Source organism: Eubalaena glacialis, chromosome 2 (genome assembly GCF_028564815.1).
Source record: "Eubalaena glacialis isolate mEubGla1 chromosome 2, mEubGla1.1.hap2.+ XY, whole genome shotgun sequence".
Classification (NCBI taxonomy): Eukaryota; Metazoa; Chordata; class Mammalia; order Artiodactyla; family Balaenidae; genus Eubalaena; species Eubalaena glacialis.
This window is the reverse complement of record NC_083717.1, coordinates 186394110-186419152: the sequence shown is the minus strand read 5'-3', so window position 1 is coordinate 186419152 and position 25043 is coordinate 186394110. Positions and strand designations below refer to the sequence as shown.

The 25043-nt window shown below is 51.1% G+C and overlaps 1 protein-coding gene across 7 annotated transcripts in view; it reads left to right on the top strand.

The window, feature by feature from the left end:
* SYNE3 (spectrin repeat containing nuclear envelope family member 3) overlaps positions 1-25043 on the top strand; it is a 105060-nt gene that overhangs the window by 46342 nt on the left and 33675 nt on the right. For 6 of the 7 annotated variants that reach the window (XR_009699448.1, XM_061181216.1, XM_061181220.1 and 3 more), the window contains exons 4-11: positions 1155-1464; positions 9657-9818; positions 12246-12593; positions 14991-15127; positions 16551-16725; positions 20190-20372; positions 21315-21458; positions 22333-22467. Coding sequence is in view for 6 of the 7 variants with exons in the window: in XM_061181216.1 (XP_061037199.1) it covers positions 1155-1464; positions 9657-9818; positions 12246-12593; positions 14991-15127; positions 16551-16725; positions 20190-20372; positions 21315-21458; positions 22333-22467 (1594 nt within the window). In the remaining variant the exon portion in view is untranslated. Of the gene's footprint in view, positions 1-1154; positions 1465-9656; positions 9819-12245; positions 12594-14990; positions 15128-16550; positions 16726-20189; positions 20373-21314; positions 21459-22332; positions 22468-22606; positions 22788-25043 lie in introns of those variants that run through there. The other variant, XM_061181221.1, reaches the window with a different exon arrangement.

Genomic DNA, 25043 nt, shown 5'->3' with positions numbered 1-25043 from the left:
AGTCAACCCTGCCTGCCTCTTTCTAATTATAATCAAGCTTAATGAGGATAATAGACAGCGGGAGCGCATCGTGTTTTGCCAACAATTAATTCTTGGTAGACTTGCCGCGCGTGCATCCTCCAGCAGAATGGCCAAATGGCCCTGGGGGGTAAGAAGGCCTGTTGCCTTGCTAGCACTTTAGCCCAGATTCTCTGCTTGTACCAGGGAGCCAGGTCGGGGGTGGGGGCTTAGCCTGACCTGGGATCGCCTCTTGCTCTGCTGGTTACTTGCTGTGTGGCCTTGGGAAAGTTACTTGACCTCTGAGCCTCAGGCGCCTCATCTGGACAATGGGTATAATCAAGTATTTCTTGAAGGTTGTTAGGAGGATGGCAGGGGATAGCAAATGTCAAGAGCCAGGCACAGCGCTTGGCACACAGGAGGTCCTCAGTGGGCAGGAGCTGCCAGCATCTTCTCCGTCTTTATGAAACCAGAATGTTGAGTGGACCGGGGGGACTTTACACAGTGTTTTCTGCTTTTCAAACTCTTTCACTTGGAATTCCAAACCAAGTAGCTTGATGTGGGCTGGACCAATAGGGCCATCTCCATGTTACAGATGGGGAAACTGAGGCGGGTGCGGAGGCAGGGTAATGCAACGAGTTCATGGCACGCTGGGACCCATGCACGGGACCCATGCACAGGCCCCAGCCCTCTGTCCCCGCTGAGCGGTGACGAGCCCACAGATCCTACTGTACTCTGCAAATTAAGAGACACTCTCCCCGTGGCAGTCTTCTTGTGACTGCTAGTGGGCATCCATGTGGTAAGAGCCAGGGTGACTGTGTGTGGAGTCCCAACACCAGAGAGAAACAACTGGGGGGCATCGTCGTGCATCACTAGTAGGAGTTTTGGGCTAGAATTTGGGGTCCTGGTGGCTAAGGGCATCAGCAGGCTGGGGGTTCTCAGAGCAGGCCTGGAATCTGAGCCACCCTGATCATTCGCCCCATGGAGCTTGTTTCCCAGACGGGAGGGTCTTGTCTATCAGGACTGGGGTGAGGCCCGAGAGGGTGTCCTTGTGCCCCCTCCCCCAGCCCCCCAGTACCGGGGAGGGGGCAGCGGCACGGCCTCCCTGCCCGTGAGCCTGGTGGGGGGATGCTCATGGCCGTGGCCTCTGCCTGCAGCCGAATCGAGTGGGTGTGGCTGCACTGGAGCGAGTACCTGCTGGCCCGGGATGAGTTCTACCGCTGGTTCCAGAAGATGATGGTGGTGCTCGAGCCCCCTGTGGAGCTGCAGCTGGGCCTGAAGGAGAAACGCTGGCAGCTGAGCCACGCCCAGGTGCTGCTGCACAGCGTGGACCATCAGGCCATGCTCCTGGACCGGCTGCTGGAGGAGGCGGCCTCCCTGTTCAGCAGGGTCGGGGACCCCAGCGTGGATGAAGACGCGCAGGAGAAGATGAAGGCCGAGTACGACGCGGTGAAGACCAAAGCCCAGGTGGGTGAGGGCAGTGGGCTGTCTTCACCCCTTCGTCCGTTCATCTGCCCCCATCTACCCATCCGCCACTTGTTTGCTCCCTCACCATCCATCTACCCAGCATCTACTATCCACCCACCCGACACCCACTCACCCGACACCCACTGACCCACCGCCATCCACCCATCTCCCCACCCTCCTATCCCTCTGTCTACCCACTCCCCATCTACCTCCCCTCTAAACTAACCACCAAATCTCTTATTTACTATCTACCCACTCTCCACTCCATCCACTTACCTACCCATCCATCCACCCATCTCCCCACCCTCCTATTCATCTGTTTACTCACTCACCCATCTACCTCTCACTAACTTAACTAGATCTCCTATTCCTCTCTCCAACCACTTAATCACCCACCCATCTATTCATTCACCTACTCGTCAACCCACCTATGTACTCTTCACATACCCATGTACTCATCCATCTCTCCACTGTCTACTACCCACCGTTTACCCCTTCACCCACTTACCTACTCACTGTCTACTTGTCACCCATCTCTTATGCACTCACCCAAGCATTATATAACTACCTACCTGGCAATCTTCCGCCTACCCCTCCACCCACCCCTCCACCATCCAGCCACCCATTGACACATTATCTACTGTCTGTATGGCCAGTGCTGCTCATGCTTAATGCACACGTGGGTACTTCCTAAGTGTATGTTGACTGACTGACTGATGGACTTTGAGGTTCGCTTCCCCCCGGCTCTCCTCCCCTCTCCCTCCCTCCTTCCTTCCTTCCCTCCCTCCCTCCTCCTGCCCTTTAGTCCTTCTCCTTTGCTTTCCTCCTCTTCTCTCTTTTGTCCTTCCCCCAATTCCTCTGCCCATTCTTTGTCCCCATCTCTCACCTCATTCTTGCCTTGGTTTAAACAGTCCATTGAGTTATTAAGTTCAGTTTTGTTTCAAGAAATTCTATTTGGTTTTGTATTGTATCCGTCATTCATTTCTTCTTTCTTTTTTTAAAATTTACTTATTTTATTTATTTATTTATTGGTGCATTGGGTCTTCGTTGCTACATGCAGGCTTTCTCTAGTTGCGGTGAGCGAGGGCTACTCTCCGTTGCGGTGCGCGGGCTTCTCATCGCGGTGGCTTCTCTTGTTGCGGAGCACGGGCTCTAGACGCGCGGGCTTCAGTAGTTGCAGCACGCGGGCTCAGTAGCTGTGGCTCACGGGCTCTAGAGCGCAGGCTCAGTAGTTGCGGTGCACGGGCTTAGTTGCTCCACGGCATGTGGGATCTTCCCGGACCAGAGCTCGAACCCTTGTGCCCTGCATTGGCAGACGGATTCTTAACCACTGCGCCACCAGGGAAGCCCCTCTTTTTTTCATTGTCCTTTTTCTCTTAAACTTTGCACTCCTCTCAGGTACGGATTCTATCTGTACTCATTTTAATCATACACATTTTATAATCGTCAGGCTGCTCAAGTAGCTGAAGTTCCTGGCCTGATGCTGCCGTCTGTTGGGTCTCCTGACATGGTGAATCATTTCCTTGGAGACTTCGTAATTCTGAGCTGTGAGCTCATCCTATTTGGGGCCTTATCTGCAGAACCCCGTGGTTGGGCCTGGCCCTCAGAGAACTTGTGTTTTCTTCAGCCAGGCTGCTGTGGGAATTTACCTTCAGGATTCCTATTGAATGTCCCTGAAATGTTTTGGGGGTTCCTAAATCAAGTGGGTTCTCTGCACTTGAACCCTAAGCCAAAATGAGGCAAGAGGCTCCTGGCTCCATACTCTGAAAGGTGACTATCTTTTCATTTGTCTTTTCAGCCAGAGCCCAGCCTGAAACACATATGCTTCTGCCTTGTATTGCGCTGGTGGGAAGGTTTTTTCTCTAGTTCACCCTTTGACAGAGGGGGAGTCCCCTGAGTATTCTGCCTTTTTGCCGTGGTCTCTGCACCCCTGGGCCCAGAGTCTTACCTCCTCCTCCAACCTGAGCATTAAACCCAAGAAGACGTCAAGCGCACGTGTGAGTTTAGCATCCTGGTTTCCATAGTATCTTTGCATCTGGTCCACAGGATATCTCTTACCTCGGTGTATGCGGTGCGTGCGTGGTTCTGCATTTAAATGATGCTTGTTACATTTTATCCAGCATTTCTGGCTGGCTACGGTGGAAGGGTATTCAGCTCTCCCGTGTTGCTGGAGGTGGAAGTCTCCTGGGTCCTTCAAGTTACGGGAAATGGTTCTGTAATAAGCAGAGATCTGAGAAACCTTGAGTAGGAATAGGACACTGGCCCCAGAATGCTTGGAAAGGGACCTGGGTTCCAGCCAGGCTCTGCTGCTTCCCAGCTGTGTGGCCTCGGGGCGCTCACCCTACCTGGAACCAGGTTCTAGGACTGAATGAGTTTGCATGTGAGCTCTTTGAAATTGGCGAGCATTTTCCCAGCATAAAGGATGACTTGTGCTCTCAGTAGCAGTGAGAAGAAATAGCCACAACAATGGTGTCTGCCACGCAGCAGGTGCTAGGAGCCCTTCATTGAATGAATGAGAACCGCCCCCCCCCCCCCCCCCCCCGCAGCTGGGAGGCTCAGAGGACAGGCAGGCGGGGTGGAGCTTGGCTCTCAGAGATGTAGCCGGCTGGCCCTCCCTCGCTGCATCCAAGTGGCTAGAGCCTGCTTAACAGCAATTCTCTCTCCAGGTGTGCCCCACGGGCTCCGGCAGGGGAGGTGCCTGGCCCGTGGCCTCCTTGCTGTGACTTTACAGGAAACAGGTGCTTGTGTCAATCAGCAGAGAGCGCCTCGTGCAGGAAATGGAAAGTGGTTTTGTGTGTGTGTGTGTACGTGTACACGCGTGTGTATGGAAGGAGCATGCCTGGGGCACCGGTGAGCACCAATTCTAAGAAATGATCACCTCAGAGATTCTCATCGTCCCTCCAGGGAACCCTCCCCTCACTGGATCCAAAAATTTATAGAAATCACAACTCTTATTGGCGAATGCTATCTTTTCCTAGTCCCTTCATGTCTTTGACCTCATTTGATCTTCCCAACCTTCTTATGTGATAAATAGAGAAGGTGTGACTGGGCCCTTTTTTTTTTTTTTTGACTTAAAAAAATAATCTACAGATAAACAACAAGGTCCTACAGTATAGCACAGAGAACTATATTCAGTATCCTGTGATAAACCATAATGGAAAAGCATATGAAAAAGAATGTATATATCTATATAACTGAATCACTCTGCTGTGTACAGAAGAAATTAACACAACATTGTAAATCAACTATACTTTAATAAAAAAAATAATAATAATCTAAGGGTCAAATACCACTGGCTCATAAGAAAGAACCGGAAGTCCTAGGCGACTCCCTATGTGGGCTCCTCCTTTGGTGGTTGCCCCGGGTCCTGGGTGAGTCGCTACACCTGTGTCCATCAGGGGAGAGCAGGGACCGCCAGAGCTCCTGTGGGTCCAGCTCAGAAAGTGGAGGCAGTGGTACATGAGAGGTTTCGAGCCCCTGGATGAGGGAGCAGGTTGTTTCCAAGGGTTTTCCCGAGGCGCAGCCCAGCTGGCAGCATCCTGGGGGCAGGAGCCTGGGGGCTCTGCCTGTGATGGAGGGGTGGGGGGAAGTTGCCGCCCTGGCAGAAGCCCTCGGAGTTGCCAGACGGGCTGGTGAATTTTGACCTCAATGTGGAAACTGGGGGGTGTGCAGGGTGACTGGACCCTATGAGAGAAGGCAGTTCAGTTTGGCCTTTTGAGCTGTTGGCTGAAGCTCACAGACCCTTGGTTTTCTCCTCCTGGCTGCCAGAGGTTTGGAAGCTCTGTTCTAACCCACAGGGAGCCTGGTTAGCTCTCGGGATGGGGTTGGGGGTAGGGGTGGTGAACGGGGAGCTGTTTCTTGTCTCTCCCAGAGCCGGCAGTAGAAGATTGAAAGGCGGTATGGGGGAGAGACCAGGGCAGGCCCCTACAGAGTCTCTGAAGTTATACTCAAACTGTCACGTGAATGTGCATTTTGCTGGAGAGAACAGTCATAGCTTCCAGATGATGCCATGACCTTCAGAAGACAGAAGCTACTGAGAGGGGCAAACTTTTATATCACCCTTAGCAAGGGTCCTCATTAGTAAAATAGAATATAGCTTCCCCAACATCAGCCTCCTGGGGCATACCCCATACTGGGCCTTCCAGCCCCAGACGAAAGGAAGACACTCTGGCTCCACCCTAAGCAGGGTGAGGGACACTGCATGTCCAGTAGCCCTCAGAGATTCTTGGTGGCCTGGATGCCTCCTGGTCACCTGCTCTGTACATTTGATGAAGGTCTCACCTTGCACTAAAGTCCGACGAGAAAGCCACCCTGAGGCAGGCAACTGAAATCCTCCCACCCCAGTGAGAGTAGGAGAGCCATGCAGGGATCCCTAGAGGTCCAGGCCTATTCTCAGGGTGGGAAGGGTCCCTGGGATATTGTCTTAGTCTGCTCGGGTGGACAGAACAGAATACCATAGACTGGGTGGCTTAAAAAACAGGAATTTGTTTCTCACAGTTCTGGAGGCTGGGAAGTTTGAACTCTAGGTGTCAGCAGATTTGGTTCCTGGTGAGGGGCCTCTTCTTGGCTTGAAGATGGCGGCCTTCTCGCTGTGTCCACACGGCGGAGAGGGAGGGTCAGCAAGCTCTCTGGTGTCTGTTCTTATAGGGGCACTTATCCCATCGTGAGGGCCCCACCCTCATGACCTCATATAACCCTGATCACCTCCCAAAGGCCCCACCTCCAAATACCATCACATCGAGGGTTAGGGCTTCATCATGTGAATTTGGGGAGGATGCATCTCAGGCCATAGAAGATACTGTATGTATTAATATCTCAACTTTCACCAAGGAGAGCCCATTTCATTATTTCTCGTGCTGGTTAACAAGCCACTACTTATGCCTCTAAAAATCCAGTTTTGACTTCCAATATGTTAATTAGCAAGGCCTCTGGTGTTGATAGGGACAGGACCACAGAAGCACAGCGGGGGTCACCTCTGGACCGTATCCTTCGTGACCACCCCCTGAAGGGAAATTCTTGATCAGGAAAAGTGGCCAAGCCCGGGAATGAGCAATGGCACAGCCAGCAGAAAACAATTGAAAGTCAAGAATAGACAAAGCAGGCTGGTTGCCAGCAGGGGGGGCCTGCTTGTTTACTTTGCCTGATGGTTTTTAATCCAATGATTCTGTTTTCTGAAGGGCCAGGCAGATAGTAGCATCCTCCTCCTGCCTGCTTCCCTCTGTGGCTGTGTTTGTTTGGCATCTCGGCCAGGAATCAGAGCCCTTCCTGCAGCCCTTTGCAGAGGCGCAAATCCAAGCCCGCCCTTGTTAATTGGTTGGGTTTTGACATTCCTGACACTCTGCCCACACAGATGGTTTAATTGTTTGCTGTAACGAGAGGAGGTGGAGCCCTCTCCCATTTGTCACCCACATTCCTCCGACGTGCCCTGCCCAGCCGTGGCTGAATTGTGTTCTGTGATCTCGTTATGCCTGGCACAGAGCGCGGCTGGATGCCTGCCCTGCTCGGCCGCGTTCCTTTCCTAGCACGCCTGCTCACCATCACATAGGCTTTTATTTACTCTGGATTTCCCCCAGTGCCAGCACCTCATTCTTCACACACACAGAGCCGCCAGCCAGCACTTTTACTGGAGAGTTTGCCTCACTACAACCTTTATCACCATCAGTGTCAACCAGGGGCCCAGCCCCTATTCTCTGCTTAGTATTCTTGACCCACTTTGTTTCATAAATGAATCTTCCCATGGAGTGAGGAAGCTCGGGGAGGATTCTGGTGGATGCAAATAATCCTGCAGGGAGGGGGAGCCGGCAAGGGAAACGTGAAGGAGATGGTCACTGTGCCTTGGTCCACTTTCTGAATTCAAGCAGCCCCGTGTTTCCCATCTGTCAAGCGCTGATGTTGAAGCTCTGAGCCTCACTCCCATAAGTGAGAGGATTCTCAGCTCTTCACTGAGGGACTTGATCCTGTGCCTTGGTTTCCCCGTCTCTGAAATGGGGATATTTTCTCCTACTTGCCATGGGTGTTGCAAATGTTTAAATGAATTAGTGTTTCTAGGTTTGGTGAGGGGCTTCTCCATGGGAGGGGAAGGCACATACAAACAGCCAGGGAGGTTTTTCAAATCCACATGTCTGTCTACCCTTCCCAGTTGAGAATTGTTGGCTTAGCCTCGTAGAAGGTCAGGACCGTCCTGAACATGGCCTGGCTCCATGGCTGAGAGCTGAGGTCAGCAAACCACTGCCCATAGGTTCAATCCAGCCCAATTCCTGACTTTTTTATGACCTGTAAACCAAAAATAGTTTTTATATTTTTCAATGGTTGGGGGAAAATTAAAAGCAGAATATTTCATGACATGTGAAAATGATAGGAAATTCAAATTTCAGTGTCCATGATTCATTTGATTGGAATACAACTGTTCTTTATGTGTTTGCCTGTGGCTGCAACTTGTGTGCTACAACGTAGGTAGCACACAAGTGGTTGAGAAGTTGCAGCAGAAACCACATGGCAGGCAAAGCCCAGAATATCTACCATCTGCGAGAAAGAAAGATTCTGCCACCCCCTGGGCCTGAGCAGTGATTTTGGAGTCTGAACTTGGCGTTTAAATCTTGTCTGCAAGAGTTATGTGACCTCCCAACACCCCTTTGGATACTTGCATAATGGGACAGTTTTGGGATCGTTGTGAAGATATTAAATAAGATAATGCTGGTCTATTTCCAGGTACATAGTAGGTGCTTACTAAATGAAGGTCCCCTGGTTCCTTTTTCTTGGCTCTCCTTGGAGAGATCCCTCCACCGGCAGACACCCCGCGCTTAATTACTCCTGGCCACTCAGGAAGCACTTAGTCTCAGAGCCTGCCCTGAGCGGGACCAGGGAGATGAAATCAACCCCCGTGTCCTTAGGGAGCGCTTGGTCCCCGCCAGATGACAATTCGGTAGACAAGGCTGGGAGAGAGCCACAGCCTGGGGCAGTGGGCAAAGCTTCAGAGCAGGTGGGCCCTGGAGATTAGCATTGCCAGGTGGGCACCCCTCACTTGGTTGGGTGTGACAAGAGCACAGGGACACAGGTGACAGTAAACAGTGGCTCAGAGTTCTCAAGCTCTTACTAGCTGCCCGGTGCTGTTCTGGGGTTGTGCGAGCCCTGACTCATTTAATGCCACACCACCCCGGTGAGGCAGTTCCTGTCATCAACCACACCATACGGAGGGGTTAATTACAAGCTCAAGGGGGGCCAGGGTCAAGCCCCAGGCAGCGGGCTCCCAAGCCCAGGGTCCTGACCGCTGGTCTGCAGAGCTGCATCCTGGGGTCCTGCCCTTGACCACCAGGCTACAATGCTTCGACCTGGGCCTGGGGGCAGTGGGGAGCCGTGGAGGGGTTAAAGAGATGGTGGTGCTGTAATCAGGGGTGTGTTTTGAAAATCAGAATCTCTAGGCACACAGTAGGTCTTATAGCAGGACACTGTTATCTCCCCAAATGTCACCCACTCTCAGGACACCATCTTGCCCTTGTGTGGTTAGAGCTTCAGTGGGATTGTCTGAAAATAGAGGCAATTCCAACACATGCAGGCAAATCACCACACTCAGGGGGAAATGGGGGGCAGCCTGCTGTTTACTCTCGTACCCTGTGGACACAGTCGCAATGGAGCAGAGGTGCGTTGGCCCAGCCTTGCCTCCCAGGTTGGAATCTTGGTGCTTTCCTAGCCAGGTGACCTTGGGCAAGTCATTTCACTTTCTGTGCCTTGGTTTCCCCATCTATCAGACTGGGATAATAATGGTACCACCTTATGGGGGTAGTCAGGAGCATTCAGTGAGATGATCTTGTACACAGAGTTCTTAGGGCAGTGCTATGGCACCTTGGTAAGTGCTCAAATGGTAGCGTTATGTAGTTGTTACCACGGCCCCATCTTGAGTGCCATTCCTAGGACGTGGCAGGAAAAAAAGCCCACTGTGTGGTTGACAAGCCCAGTGCTGACATGTTTTGGTCTCCAAAGCCAAGAATTTCTTGGCTGATTGCTGATAAGGTAGAGAAGAATGTGTGGGATCTTTGTGTCCAGCGAAAGGGCTGAGGGTCAGTTGCGTCCCACGCTCCCTACACACGTACACACACACACACACACACACACACAGATTCAGGCCTGGGAGGCCAGGGGAGGGGCAGCCTGGGCTGGGGACCTTTATGGCCGGTGACTCTCCTCCCCTCCCACAGAACAGAGTGGACCTGCTGGAGCACGTGACCCAGGAACACGAGCATTTCCAGGTGAGCGTGGACGAGTTCCAGCTGTGGCTGAAGGCGGTGGTGGAGCGCGTGCACGGCTGCATGGGGCGCAAGTGCCAGCTGCGCACCAAGGACCGTCTCTCGGCGCTGCAGGTAACCCCCGGCGAGCCTCTGCCAGAGTGGGGAGGGAGCGCTCATGGCTGGTGGGTCTCTGTTAGAGTTTATTTAATAGGATGGGGCTGGGGGGGTCCCAGGAGATACAAATATCCCTGTACACAGACCCCACAAGAGGAGAAGCATGGGATGTGGTGTAGATCCCATGCTTGGGGCCTCGGCTGCTTTATGGAAATCTCTGAGCCAGCAGGGCATTTGGAAACCCAAGGCCGCAGCAGCATGGTCTAGACCAGCTGGGCTCAAATGGGGGACACTTGTCCATGTCTGGAGACATTTTTGGTTGTCACAGTTGGGAGTGGAGGTGCTCCTGGCATCTAGTGGATGGAGGCCAGAGATGCTGCCAAACATCCTGCAGCGCCCAGGACAGCCCCCGACAACAAAGCATTACCTGACCTCACATGTCAATATGTGACGGTAAGGAACCCTGGTGTAAGCATCAAACCTGCAGTGGGGAGAAGCTGGGTCCACTCTGGGCTTCCTGACTTGCTGTGATCTTGAACGAGCTTCTGACTCCCTCTGTAAAGTGAGTGGGTAGATTATCTTCAATAATTCAAGGACCACTTTATAATTTTTGATACAGCTATACAGCACCTGTACCATTTATTTAATATTTGTATTTAAATTGACTCTCTTTTGAAAAAACCAATGAACAGTGACCACAAAATATCTTATATGACTTGTACAGTTTCCCCACTATCTGAAAGTAGTGTTCCTATGAAACCGTTCATGAGCCGAAATGGTGTAAAGCAGAGAAGTGGGACTTCCCTGGCAGTCCAGTGGTTAAGGTTCTGTGTTTCCACTGTGGGGGGGGGCGGGTTTGATATCTGGTCGGGGAACTAAGATCCCGCATGCCGCACAGCACGGCCAAAAAATTAAAAAGAAAAACAAACAAACAAACAGAAAACAAGCGGAGAAGTAATTACCTTTTCTCGCAAAAGCTAAAATCCTCTTTGGATTTCTTTCAGGTAGCGAAAACAGGTACTAATGTAGGTCTTTTGTAAAAGCAAAGTGATATAAATTGAACTTTTGAAAAGTGTGGGTATCTGTAAAAGAATGTTCACAGCAACCTTATTCATAACAGCCCTAAACTGAAAACAACTCAGATTTTTATCAGCAGAGTATTGGATAAACACATCATAGAATAGAATATATGTACAAAGGCATATTAGTCAATAAAGAGGAATGAAGTTCTGATATACATGACAGCATAGAAGAATCTAAAAAACATTATGCTGAGTGAAAGAAGCCAGTTTTAAAAAATAACATATTCTAAGATTTCAAATAGATGAAGTTCTAGAATCTTCTGGGATGTTAGAAATGCTCTATTTTGATAACAGTGTGGACTGCATGGGCATATATATTTCTCAAAACTCTTTGAACAGTAACACTTAAGATCTATACATAGATTTTCTCAACTTACAGTAGGGCTATGTCCCGATAAACCCATTGTTAAGTTGAAATTATCATAAGTCGAAAATGCATTTAATACACCTAATCTACCAAACATCATAGCTTAGCCCAGCCTACCTTAAGCGTGCTCAGAATCATCTTCCATTAGCCTAAAATCATCTAACACAAAGCCTGTTTTATAATAAAGTGTTGAATACCTCATGTAATTTATTGAATACCATAGTGAAAGTGAAAACTATGTTGGTTTACACTCACTGCCACTGCCCAACATCACGGGAGAGCATCGTGCGGCATATCACTAGTCTGGGAAAAGATCAAAATTCAAAATGCAAAGTACAGTTTCTACTGAATGCATATTGCTCTCATACCATCGTAAAAAAAATCATAAGTCGAACCATTTTAAGTCAAGGACAGTCTGTATTATACTCCATGTAAATTGCACTTCAATAAAAAAGTGAAAAAATATTTTGAAGGTATTTTAAATAAAACAGACAAAAGTGTTAATAAAAAATTTGTTTTAATATTAGAAGCCGATGAACACTGATTTAAAAAGAAATTTTATATCATTGTCATAAATGGAATACCAATACTCATTCATAATTAGTAGATAACCATACAAATAGATGTCATGAGGCCAAATGGGGTCGTTAGGTTCTATTGGCTCCATACTTTTGCCAGCTGAAAGCTTCAAGCCTGAGGCTGCCTCTGTCTTTGTTAAAAAAGCAAGATTAACAAATGTCAGAGAGTGTTAAAGACAGAGAAGTACCCAACAGAGACTTTCCCCTTCACTTAATCAAATGGCTTGTAAATGACATGGTAAAGGAATTACATCCTGAATGTTATAAAGGCAGGCAGTCCACCCCTTGGAAAGGTGCCTTGGCTCTAGTCTGGGAATAGGAATTAGCATTTGGCATGATGTTCCCAGCGGTCCTGGAAAATGCAGCACATGTTTTCTTTTTCCCCTCGTGTTTTTTTCCCACCGCCTCCCTGCTTTAGGACATCGCCAGTGACTTTCCCAGGGGTGAGGAGTCTTTGAAGAGGCTGGCGGAGCAGGCCGTGGGGGTCATCCAGAACACCTCCCCTTTGGGTGCAGAGAAGATCACCAAAGAACTGGAGGAGATGCGGAATGTTCTGGAGAAGCTGCGTGCACTCTGGGAGGAGGAGGAGGGGCGGCTGCAGGGCCTGCTCAAGTCCAGGGGAGCCTATGAGCAGCAGAGGAGGCAGCTGGAGGCTGAGCTGGCAGAGTTCAGGAAGGGCCTTCAGAGGTTGGCGGAGGAGGACCTGGAACCCGCGGCCAAAGCAGGGACCGAGGACGAGCTGGTGGCCCGCTGGAGACTCTACTCGGTAAGCAGTGTTTGGCAAAGCCATGGCCCAGTCCAGGTGCCATGTGTGCCTCGGGGCATCCTCTGTGCAGGGAGGATCATGCTGAGTCTCAAGCACACTGGCTCTGGTTTGCCTGGATTTTTGATAATCTCAGTTGCCCGAGTATAGTAGACAAATTGGTTGTTTGTACCTATTTTCTGGATGAGGAAACTGAGGCCTGGAGAGATTTTTTTTTTCCCCCCCACCAACATCCCCAGCATCACATGATGAGTTGGTGGGTAAATAAGAGGTGGATCGGCTCCAAGTTTGCCATTCCCTTGCCTGATGGTAGGATGTGGGGAGCTCTTTCTGAGCACAGAGCAGGGAGCGTTAGGTCACAGGCAAGGCTCTCAGTGTAGAGAAGATGAGGAACAAACATAACCAGGGCTCTTAGGAGGCCCAGCACATGATGCCCATCCTGGGGAGGGTGGGGGCATTCCAAGCCAGACACGATGTCCCATCAGAGCACCCTCCCCCTTCCCCACCCATGTGCACACTCACGAGAGGTCTGACTTGAGGACAGAGAGATTTTTCAAATAAGGATTAACACCCTTCTCCAGTCCTTTATGTATTATATTAACTCAAAGGGCTAGCTTGTCAATTCCATTAGGGGAAATATCTAAAAGGAAAGCCCCCAGGTCCTACCTCCACTCCACATTGTTCTGTGTTTTTTCCTCTTCCTTCTAATGTTTGCTCATATGCAGAAATATTTGTGTGTAGGTAGAAGCAAAGCATCCGTGCTCCTTAGCATCACTCAGCCTTGTAGGAGACCAGGTTCACTGCAATGATCAACTTTGTACAAAGGGAATTGTTTCCCTTGTAGGATTGTCTGCCTTGGCACAGGGTAGGGGTGGTGTGGTGCAGTGGTGAAGGGCGGGGGCTTTCGGATCAGACTAACCCGGTTTGAGTCTTGGTTCCTCTGCTTGCCGACTGGCTGGCTTTGGGAGAATTACTTTTTTTTTTTTTTTGGCTACGCCGCTCGGCTTGCAGGATCCTAGTTCCCCCAACCACAGATTGAACCCCGGCCCTCGTTGGTGAAAGCGCGGAGTCCTAACCACTGGACTGTCAGGGAATTCCTGGGGAGAATTAGTTTAATCTCAGTTAAATGTGACATGGACGTGATGATAGTAAGACCTGCCTTCCACATTCCTTATGAACGCCTGAAAACAAAAGTGCTTAGAACAGCAGCTGCCAATAGCATCGGGACTCAGGGAACATATGGCTCTTACCAGGAGTTCTAGGTGACGGCCAAGGTCAGAGCAAGCAAACTGGCAGGGGTGGAGTGTGGGGAGAGTAAGGCCTGGAAAGCCCTGCCAACACCCCCCTGTCCCGACAGCCACCTGGCCATGCCCGGCTATGCTTCAGGAAGCCTTTCCCGAGGCAGGAGGCTGACCACATCCCTACAGGTGCTGTCTGTCCCACCCGATTCAAGTGTCAATTATGACCAAGATATGACTCACCAGAAATCAATGAAGGGGAATTTCAGAACTTGTTAGAAGATTTCTGTTCTTAAACTAGCATTTATGTAGTAAGAAGTGCGCCTTCTCTGTACTCGGTGCCTTGTCAAGCGGGGGTGGCCCCGTTTTACCACCGAGGGACCAGGACCGATCCAAGGCTGCGCAGCTGGGAAGAGCTGGAGGTGGGTTTCCAGGCCAGCCCGTGTCCTGCCAGAGCCCGTGCGCTTTCCACTCCCCCACCCTACCTCCTACTGAGCATGGGACCAGCCAGAGTCAAGGTCAAGATCGAGCTCCACATTTCCTGGGACAGCAGGAAAAGGCCGCATCCGAAGTACCTGAACATGGTTGAGTGGAGTGGTCGGGCGTGCTGGGTGGAAATATCCTCTTGCCGACAACAATAACTGGATTCACAGAGCATCTTTAGGTCCTTGTTTCCTTCAGTGCTGAAGGGGCAGGTTAAGGGCCAGAGGGCCCGGCTCCAATGTCAGGTCCACCGTTTCCCAGCTCTGCAACTGTCAGAAAACTCTTGGCCAGAGTTTCCTTGTGTATAAAACGGGGACACGGAGAATTCCTGTCTAGGACCACGGCGAGGCTTCAGTGAATGGGACCACAGGGCACTCAGCACGTCATCACTGTTCCCTAAATATTAGTTATTTGTATGATTAGGTGCTAGTACATGGCAATGCTGTGAGGTAGGTGATGATAAAGAGAAAACCCAGCTCATCAAGAGCAAACGTGTTTGGGGTCACGGAGCGGGAGCGAGGGAGAGCAGGGGCTGAGCTCACGGGGCCCCTGTCCCTCCCCGGGGGACCGTTTTCTCCCAGGCTGACCCACTGCCGCGGGATGTGCTCACCCCGCTGCACACACCGCCATCCCATCTCGGAAGCCCACCCATCCCATCGGGTGTTGTCTGTTGCTGCAGGCCACGCGGGCGGCGCTGGCCGCGGAGGAGCCTCGGGTGGACCGGCTGCAGGCCCGGCTGAAGGAGCTCATCGTGTTCCCCCAGGACCCCCAGCCCCTCGCGGACAGTGTGGTCGCTGCCATCCAGGAGCACCAGAGGTACCGGGTGGGCCGGGGGAGGTCCTGGACCCCACGCTCAGGGCCTCTGCCCGTCTCACACCAGCTGCAGAGGGGGCTTGCACCCTCTTGCTGCCTGATAACAAATAGTTCTTGCTCCTATCAACGACTGGCCATTATAGGGCCTCACTGGGCTCAGGTACTGACCCCTTTTCGAAGTATTTTACATTCTGCTCCCAGAAAGAGGCCTGAACTTTGCTTTTTTCCGTGCTATGTGGCCTCTTCACTTATTTCCATCAAGTCTCCTTATGCAGCTTCGCACGGGGGATGGGTCCCCTGTGTAATGGTCCAAGGGGAGGGCTTTTCACTAGGCCAGCATTGTGCCCCACTTGCTGACGGCGGTGCTGATGTAAGCACTGGACCTGACTTCAGACCAGCCTCTACCTCCCTGTCTGCGCATGGGTTCGGGCACGGCCAGGTCTCCAGCTGCTTAGCCCAGCAAAGACCAGCAGATCAGATATCCACTGGGCACAGTGTAAATTCAGAATCGGTACCTATTTTTACTACATGAGGCTCAGAGGTGTTTGGAATACAGCCCGACTGTCCTCGTCTCTGTAGCACTTCTCATCCTCCTGCCTGATGCAGGGGTTTTCCTCGAGAAGGAACTCAGGGACCTCCTGCCTTGCCAGGTGACTCTCACCCCACGGTGTGCACAGGCCCTACATGTGTACGTCCAGAACAAGGGCCTGGGTCCTCCACAAGATGCTGAGGTGGTGGTGAGGCTGAATCTCCTGTGCATAAAGCGGGCCGTAGGACGGGGTGGCCGAGGTCTCCCTCTCCTTCGTTGCTCTTGTGGAGGTGGCAGGTGCTGGTTATCTATGACTGGGTGCTAGACATTATATCTGTACATATATATATGTATATTTTTGGAAATGTAGTTGATTTGCAATGTTTTGTTAGTTTCAGGTGTATAGCAAAATGATGCAGTTATACATATATATCGATTCTTTTTCAGATTCTTTTCCATTATAGGTTATTACAAGTTATGGAATATAGTTCCCTGTGCTATACAATGGACAGTGTATTGGAAAAATTATTTGTAGAAATTATTTGGGCCTAAAGTAATGGCATCCTACTCAAGAAAGTATTTTGTTTTGCTTCTGCGAGGTGCCTGGGGGCAGGCAGTACCAGCCTGGGGGCTCCATAATTCCTCTTCCAGGCTTGACTCTTTCCCTGGTCCAGAAGCTGGGCTGCAAGTCTATTCGAGGACTGGCTTACCTCCAGTGCCCTTTTATCTGGACAGCATAGGCCTCAGGGTCCCGTGGACAGCCCAGCAGTCTGTAGAACAGGAGAGTGCCCGCCCTGAGGGCAGCACAAGCCGGGCGGTCTGGGGTCTGGGCAGAGGCCTTGCTCCTGTACTGACCCGCTCTCTCCTCTCTCGGTTCCCCCTCCACGGTGCTCACAGCATGAAGGCCAAGACCAGCAGGCTGCGCAATGCCGTGGGCACGGACCTGTGGCAGCATTTCCAGTGGCCTCTGCAGGAACTGCAGCTGTGGAGGGCTCTGGCCCAGAGGCTCCTGGATGTCACCGCCAGCCTGCCAGACCTGCCCTCCATCCACACCTTCCTGCCGCAGATTGAGGTAAGCATGGTTCTGTCGGGAGGGCTGATGGGTGCAGCTGGGGGAGGCCACCAGCCAAGCATAGCATTTCAGCCTGTCCCCCGCAGGGACAGGCGTGTCTCTGGGTCCTCCAGATGCCTGGGTGGAGCCCATTGTACCCTGTCTGGTGAGTTCTAAGTGCACAGGAAATGTCAACACTTGTAGTTATTAGCGACAAAAGTCACCCTCAGTTCTTGGGAAGAAGGTGAAGCCTGGTGCCTGGTGTAGCTCCAGGACCCTGCACTGATCTGCGCGCAGCCCTTCTCTTTAGGACCCTGCCGCAGGCGGTCCTCTGGTGGAAGTCTGAGCAGTGCTGAGAAAGAGCAGGATGTCAGGCCATTACCTTTACTGTGTGTCAATTGGGATGCATGTGACAAGTGACAGAAAACCTGATCAGTGGTGGCTTAAAACACAGAGACGGGACTTCCCTGGTGGCGCAGTGGTTAAGAATCCGCCTGCCAACGCAGGGGACACGAGTTCGAGCCCTGGTCCGGGAAGATCCCACATGCCGCGGAGCAACTAAGCCCGTGCGCCACAACTACTGAGCCTGCGAGCCACAACTACTGAGCCCGCATGCCACAACTACTGAAGCCCACGTGCCTAGAGCCCCTGCTCCGCAACAAGAGAGGCCACTGCAATGAGAAACCCGCGCACTGCAACGAAGAGTAGCCCCCGCTCGCCTCAACTAGAGAAAGCTCACGCACAGCAACGAAGACCCAATGCAGCAAAAAAAATAAAATAAATAAATAAGTAAATAAACAAACAAACACGGAGACTTTCAGGTCGTCCCAGAGCTGGCTTGATAGCTCAGCAGTATCTTCCAGGACCCAAGCTCTTTCCAGCTCTAAACCACGTCTGCCTTCATGGCCCCAAGGTGGGTGCCACCATTGCAAGTGTGCATCCTCACTGTGTATTTGAGCTCATGCTGCATAGTTGTATATTCAGATATTTTCAGTTGACACACATGAGCTTTTTCTCAGCAGCCTTTAAAATGATTCAATAAAGCCATCACTTTAAATGGCTGCAGAATATTCCATTTGGGGGCATGTCATTATTTTTTTAAAGTTTCCGCACTTAGATTGTTTAGGTTCTTTCCAATTTTCATTGCCATAATTAACATATGTTGATTATCTATGTACATGGATTTTTGTTTCCATTTCTACCATTCTCCTCATTTTACTGATGAGGGACTGGGGCCAGGGAGAAGTTAGGGAGCTTGTTCAAGGTCAGGCTGCTCAAGAGAGCAGAGCTGGGGCCAGAATGGTGGGTTCTAGACTTTTGTCTAATGTTCTCATCCCTGTCTTCACTCTGGCTCCTGAAAATAGGTTTGTGAGGCATTCAGAACACTTATCATCGTTTGACTGTTGAGAAAAACAAGTGTCCCAGAGGGGAAGCCACTTGCTCGATGTGACACAGCCATTAAGTGACAGGGCTGGCTTTGACCCAGACCTGTCTAACTTTCCCCACCGTGTCACAACTATATTTCATCCTGTCCTTCCCACTAAGGCAGAAAGCAAACCGGGACCTCCTTGAAGCAGGAGAGAGGTCCTGTCTTTCTAGAGTGTGACCCAGGACTCCCAGTGCAGGAATTTCACGGAGCAGTGGGTTGGAACACTTGGGGCCAGGACTTTGGTTTATTCACATTTGGATGCTGTTTGCTGGCTGGGAGTATGTCTTGCATCACTCCCACCGGCCCACCTGGGCGGGATGGATTTCACAGGCCAGGGCTCAAGCTACCAGCCCTCTCTTTTCTTGACTCAGCTCCTGCATCTAGCCTCAGAGCAGCCTGTGGATCTGCAAAGCTCCAGCCAAAAGCTGGGCGTGGCTGGTGTATTAGTTCTCTGGGGCTGCTGTAACAAAGCACCAAAAACTGGTGGCTTAAAACAACAGAAATTCATTCTCTCAAAGTTCTGGAAGCTGGAAGTCCAAAGTCAAGGTGTCAGGAGGGCCTTGCTCTTTCCAGTGGCTCTAGGGGAGAATCCTCCTTTGCCTCTTCTAGCTTCTGGTGTTTGCTGGCAGTCGCTGGTGTTCACTGGCTTGTAGGTCCATCACTCTGATCCCCGTGTCTGTCATCATGTGGCCATCTTCTCCCCATGGGTCTTCTTTTTTTTTTTTTTCCACCATATCTTTTTTGAAGGACACAATTCAACACATAACAGTTGGTTAAATAATAATGGCTGAGAAGATCTGTCTTTTATTGTGTGTTCACTGTGGGTCCTGCACTATGTTAAATGCTTTTTCGGCATTTAAGCCTCACGGCAGCCCCGTGAGCTAGGGTGTGTGACTACCCCTAATTTACCGATGAGGAAACCGAGGCTTGGAATTGCCCAAGTTCTCACAGTTAGTATGGAATCCAAACTCATGATTGCAACTCCCCAGCCTGAATTCTTAACCCTCATGATATTGTGCCTGAGTCTGGTGAAAAGGGGGTGAAGGTGACTCCCTACAGCTAGAGGCTTGACCTCTGTGTAGCTAATTGCAAACCACACACCTGGGCTGGGGTCTTAGTTCTCCCTCTCCCAGCCCCGTGCCCAGCTCAGCATCTCTGTAACATCATCAGATATAAAATGGAAGGACTCTGGCCAGCTGAAGACCAAACCCCCGGCCTCCAGGGCCCCTGCGCCCTCAGCTAGAGAAGCAAGAGGTATTTGTCCCCAACAGCTTGTTCATCAGCAGGAGGCTGAAGCCGGGAACAAGGCTTTGGGGGCAGGAAGAGTGCGTGTAGGCTGGGAATGTGGTCAGGGGAGGCTTCCTGGAGAAGGTGGGGCCTGGGCTGTGCAGAGTTCAGGCTGCCTGCTTAGGAGCCAGCTGCCCATTACACAGGGCTTCTGAGTCCCCTTTTCCTCCCCTCTCTGCCCGGTGAGCTCCCACACATCATGACTTCACTCAGGTGCCACCTCCTCTGGGAAGCCTTCCAGAATTTCCTGTGATCATGATCCCATAGGCCCTTAGCCCCTTCGAAATGTCCCATACACCAACTGGGGGATGGCCCACTGCTGTCAGTGATAGAGGATCACTGAGTAGAGGATCAGACTGGTTAGTTTTGGGTTCGTCTGCAGTGTGGACGGTCGATTTTGGGGGGCGGCTGGGAGGCAGCAGGCAGTCAGGAGCTTCTGGGGCTCAGGTGAGCAAGGCTGAGGGTGCACCACAGTCAGTGGTGGGGGATGGAGAGGGGACGGATTTCCGGGACACGTAGGAGGTAGAATTCTTGCTCAGGCTTTGGTAATAAGATGGATGTGGAGGTGAGAGAGGAATCAGATTGACCCTGACATTCAGGGCCTCCTACCGCCTTCCTGCCAGCCCGTTTCTCCTTACGTTTGCTGCTTCCTTGGAAACCAGCACCAAGGCCCAGCCTCCTGAGCAGGCGCAGTCAGAACAGGTGCGCTGCCGGCCCCATCTCCAGCTCCATCCTGCCCTGCGGTTCACGGAGGCCTTGTCTCCCCTAGGCGGCCCTGGCGGAAAGCTCCCGCCTGAAGGAGCAGCTGACGATGCTACAGCTGAAGAAAGACCTGCTGGGCGGCATCTTTGGCCAGGAGAGAGCCACGGCCCTGCTGGAGCAGGTGGCAACTTCCGTGAGGGACAGAGACTTACTACATAACCGGCTTCTGCAGAGAAAGAGCAAACTGCAGGTGAGCCCCGCTGGCGGCCCTCAGCCCTCGACCCGGCCCTCCAGGAAGGGCAGCCCTGCATCCTGACCCCAGTTCTGCCACTGGCCACCACGTGGCCCTGGGCATATCGCTTTGTCCCCCACGACCTCAGGCCCCTCATCTATCATCTGGGTAGGATCATGGCGCGATCCTTCTCACCTGTCGGCCTCCCACCTCTGCCCCCAAATTCCCTTCTTCACTGATCAAGTCGAACTGTCTTCTGCAGAGAGCTGGGGACTGTCAGGTAAAAAGACGCAGAGAAAAACACTTGTAAACGTTAAACCACTGGAGAGCTGAGAGCTAGTATTATTAGGGACACTTCCAAATGGCCACTCAAAATCAAAGACATAACATGGGATGCTGTGGCCAGTTTCTTTTAGGTAACAAATGTTTGCTGAGCATCTAATAATGATGATGATGAAAGAGATGGTCTCTGGGGCACTGACCAGGGGCCTGGCACCTGCTGAGAGCATTACACCCCTGGTCTGATCTAATCCACGGAACAAACATTTAGCAAACATTTGAGGGTTTGCAGGGCAAGTGGTCTCTATTGCAGCTTCTCAACTCTGCCACTGTAGCATGAAAGCAGCTATAAATGAATAGGTGTGGCTGTGTTCCAATAAAACTTTATTTACAAACACAGGCCCCTGGTGGGACTTGGGGTGTGTGGTAGGGGATGTAGTTTGCCAGCCCCTGTTCTAGAGGCGGAACAACTGTTAGGTGAGGACACTACGGTCCTCAAGGAGGGGAGTCAAACACCCTCAAGGGCTCCAGGAAGGCTTCCTGGAGGGGGCGGCGCCTGAGTGAGTACGAGCCAGCCAGGAGAAGGCTGGAGATAGAGCAGCTAGTCTGTGAGTGTCAGGTTGTGCCACAGGGAGCCTGAGAAGAAAGCTGATTTGTGTGCTGCCTGTTCTGTCTCCGCAGAGCTCACTCGCTCAACACAAAGATTTCGGAGCGGCTTTTGATCCCCTGCAGAGAAGGCTCTCAGACCTCCAAATCAGGGTCCACGCTGAGAATGGGCTTCAGCGGGACCTTCCTGGGAAACAGGCCCAGCTTTCGAGGTTGCAGGTAAGAGGTCTGTCGGGCCTGAGTCACCTCTGCTCAGATGCTCAGCTGTGCCTAGAAGCAGCCCCCTGCAGTAACAGTAACCAGCAAAGCAGCAGCCAGCCCGAGCCAGATATTTAGACCCTCCCTTGAGAACTGACCTTTCACCTCAAATGAATCTCTGCTGATATACCTGTTGGTTCCTGGCCTCAGCAAGGCCTTTAGCACCTCCAAATGGCTGATTCTTGAGCCTAACAAAATGATAGGCTGTCCTTTTGCTTACTCCATGGTTCCAAAGTCTAACATGAATATTTACTTTTAAAGTTGCTTCACTAAGTGTTCCTAATGAGTCCAGAGGCCTTCAGTTAAATAAATGATTTGGGGATTAGGAATAAATGTTTGAAAACACATGGACTGTACGTAGGCCGATCATGAATAACTGTTGGCTGCATGAGGAGCTTGCCGGTTTTGAAAATGCACGTGAAACAACAATCATCTTTTTAAAACCAAGGCACAGCTCGTACCTACCTGGGAGTGTTCTTTGGAAGGTATTAAAAATGATGCATTTGGGGCTTCAAAACTAAAGCTGAGATGTGATTTTTCATATTAAGAGGTGGTCATCAAGTATGAGTCCAGACGTGAGTTTGTCCCCCAGAGACGCCTTCTGGTCTTCAGCAGTTTATTTTCATGGTGTCTCAGAATATTTTCATCTCATTTAAAAAATTCTCACCAGTCCTGAGAGTGGGCCCATCAGACAGCATATGGTGCAGCGGATGGAGAGGGGGAGTCCCACGGTCCCGGGACCCTCCCCGTCTCTCCCACTCGGAGCCCCCGCCCTGATCAGCCTCCACAAGGAGAAGCAGAAAGCGTGCTCCACTCGTTCCTTCCTCTCCTGCAGGGGCTACAGGAGGAGGGGCTGGACCTGGGGGTGCAGGTGGAGGCCATGAGGCCTCTCGTCCAGGGGAACTCCCACCACCAGCACAGACTGGACCAGCTCTCCTCTGACCACCGGACCCTGCACCGGTCTCTGGAGGTAAGGGGCCAGCGGAGGGTCTGTGCTGTGACAGAGACATCTGACACTCCTGGGGACTTTCTCCCTCTTTTCTTCCTTCGTTCCTTCCAACCCTTCTTTTTCTTTCTCCCTTCCTGTCTTCCCTTCCTCATTCATTCAGGAGCACCTCAATTACTGAGCACCTCCTGTATGCCAGGCAGTGTTCTGGGCTCTAAGGATTGAGGCAGCACGAGCAGGACAGCCAAGGCCCCTGCTCTCCTGGGGTTAAGTTCTGGTGGGTAGATGGACAACGGAGTCAGCAACAAGTTAAGCACACCATTCCACGTGTGCCAGGAGGCCAAAGCACGGACCAGGCTGCACACACGCAGCAGCCCCCGGCACGTTTGCTGCGGTAATGCCAGGTTGAAAGGTGGGTCCTGGTGGCCGTAAGCCCCGTATGCAGTGCCCTCTAGTGGCCACCTGGATCTTGCTGGGGTCCGCCCAGGATCGATGCCCCTTTGGTGGTGGGATGGCCAGTAGGTGTGGGTAGTGGGATGGCTCCTTCAAAACTGGCCTGAGGACAAGTTGAAATGCAGGCTCCAACCCCACCCTGACACTGATTTAAATGGAGTCCTGGGTCTGCATTTGTAACAAGTGCCCCAGGCCTGCAAAGCCAGCTTTCAGGCAGCCACAGCTCAAGAACGCTAGTCTAAGACAGGGTTCTCCACCCTTCCGGACCCTGCATGCCCTATGTTAATAACAAATATTCCTGACAACTTCTTTGCAACCCTGAAATTCATAGAGTTACCTGCACAATTTTAAAATTTAATATTACGCTTTTTCTATTATCAAAAAGAGAAATAAAAGGAGAGTAATTATAATAAAATAATGCCTTATAATAACCTATAATGGAAAAGAATCTGAAAAAGAATATATATATATATACATATATATGTACATATAACTGAATCACTTTGCTGTACACCTGAAACGTTGTAAATCAACTATACTTCAATTTAAAAAATAAATAAAGTTTATTTTTAAATAAACCACTGGTGGCGCAGTGGTTAAGAATCTACCTGCCAATGCAGGGGACACAGGTTTGAGCCCTGGTCAGGGAAGATCCCACATGCTGAGGAGCAACTAAGCCCGTGCGCCACAACTACTGAGCCCGCGTGCCGCAACTACTGAAGCCCACACACCTAGAGCCCATGCTCCACGATAAGAGAAGCCACCGCAGTGAGAAGCCCGCGCACCGCAACAAAGAATAGCCCCCGCTCGCTGCAACTAGAGAAAGCCCGCACGCAGCAACAAAGACCCAGCGCAGCCAAAAATAAATAAATACATTAAAAGAAAAGAAAAAGCCTATGTCATAAAATAACCTTTTAGAAAAATAAAATAAAATAAAATAATGCCTTTTGATGAAGTAGGTGCTCCAAGAAGGCTACACCAAAGACATCGGTGGTGGTCAGAATGCACTCGCTCTACTCAACAGCTACAAATGCCTCTAGTGATGAGAGTACTGGAGTAAGACTCTAAGCTCGGGTCACGATAAACAGGCTTTTCACCTCTGTGGACATCAGTAGGACGTGAGAAAACCTTGCGAGGTGTGGGGTAGCTCTGCACTGTTGGTCTTAATCGAGGCATAAGGTCTGGATGAATGCATTTAATTCCATTTAATAAATTAACAGCGTGTGGCTCAAGGTTGGGACCGGGGAAGTAGAGAAATAGGTAGGAACCACTGTCCTTGCTCTTCAGGGGCCTGCAGAGGCCACAGAAGCAGCAGACATCAGCTTTCATGCCTGCCTCCAAATGATGAGCTAATGGATTGTTATAATAATGAGAAGTATTAGCTGAGCATCGCCAGGATTGCAAAATGGTGATATTCCATTTCTCTCATACTTCTTTCTTTATTGTTTAAATGCTTCTTCAAAGAAGTATTGCCCCTCTTTTATTATTTTGGTGCTCGGTGCTCTTTAAGTCTAGTAAGTTCTAATAAGTCCTTCCCCCATAGCCCAGGAGATCTTCCTGTCCCCCTGGGGGGCACATACCCCACTGAGCAAGGGGGGTGGCTATTGAAGGCATTGCGTCTGATGTTGGTGCACAGGGGACAGGACGAGACGCTGGTAGCGACAGTGCAGGGAAGTCCCCAGCTTCTAGTGGCAGCCAGTGGTGTCAGCCAGTGTCTGGAATGCAGGAAGGCAGGCCCTACGGTGGCCCAGCAAAGAATCACAAGGACCTAAACTGAGAATCACAGCGAGAGAGGAGACCACAGACCCTGGGGTCTGACTGGCCTGTGGTGGGCTGAGAGGGAGGGGCTTCGAGGGTCTCAGGCTGGGTGACCAGGAGGACAGAGAATGGTTACTCTGCTGGATACAGGACCCACCTTTTGTGGAGACAGAGATGAACAAGGTCCCAGAGAGCTGAGCCATGATTGACTCAGGGGAGGGGAAACAAAGCAAGACCACTTTAAAGACTTTTTGTCAAAGTATAATCATATACAGAAAAGTGAACATCTAAGTATGCAGCTCAATGCATTTGTAAAAACAAAAAATCTGCGTTACCAGCACCCAGATCACAACACAGAACAATACCTGTCCTCGTGCCCCCTCCAGTTG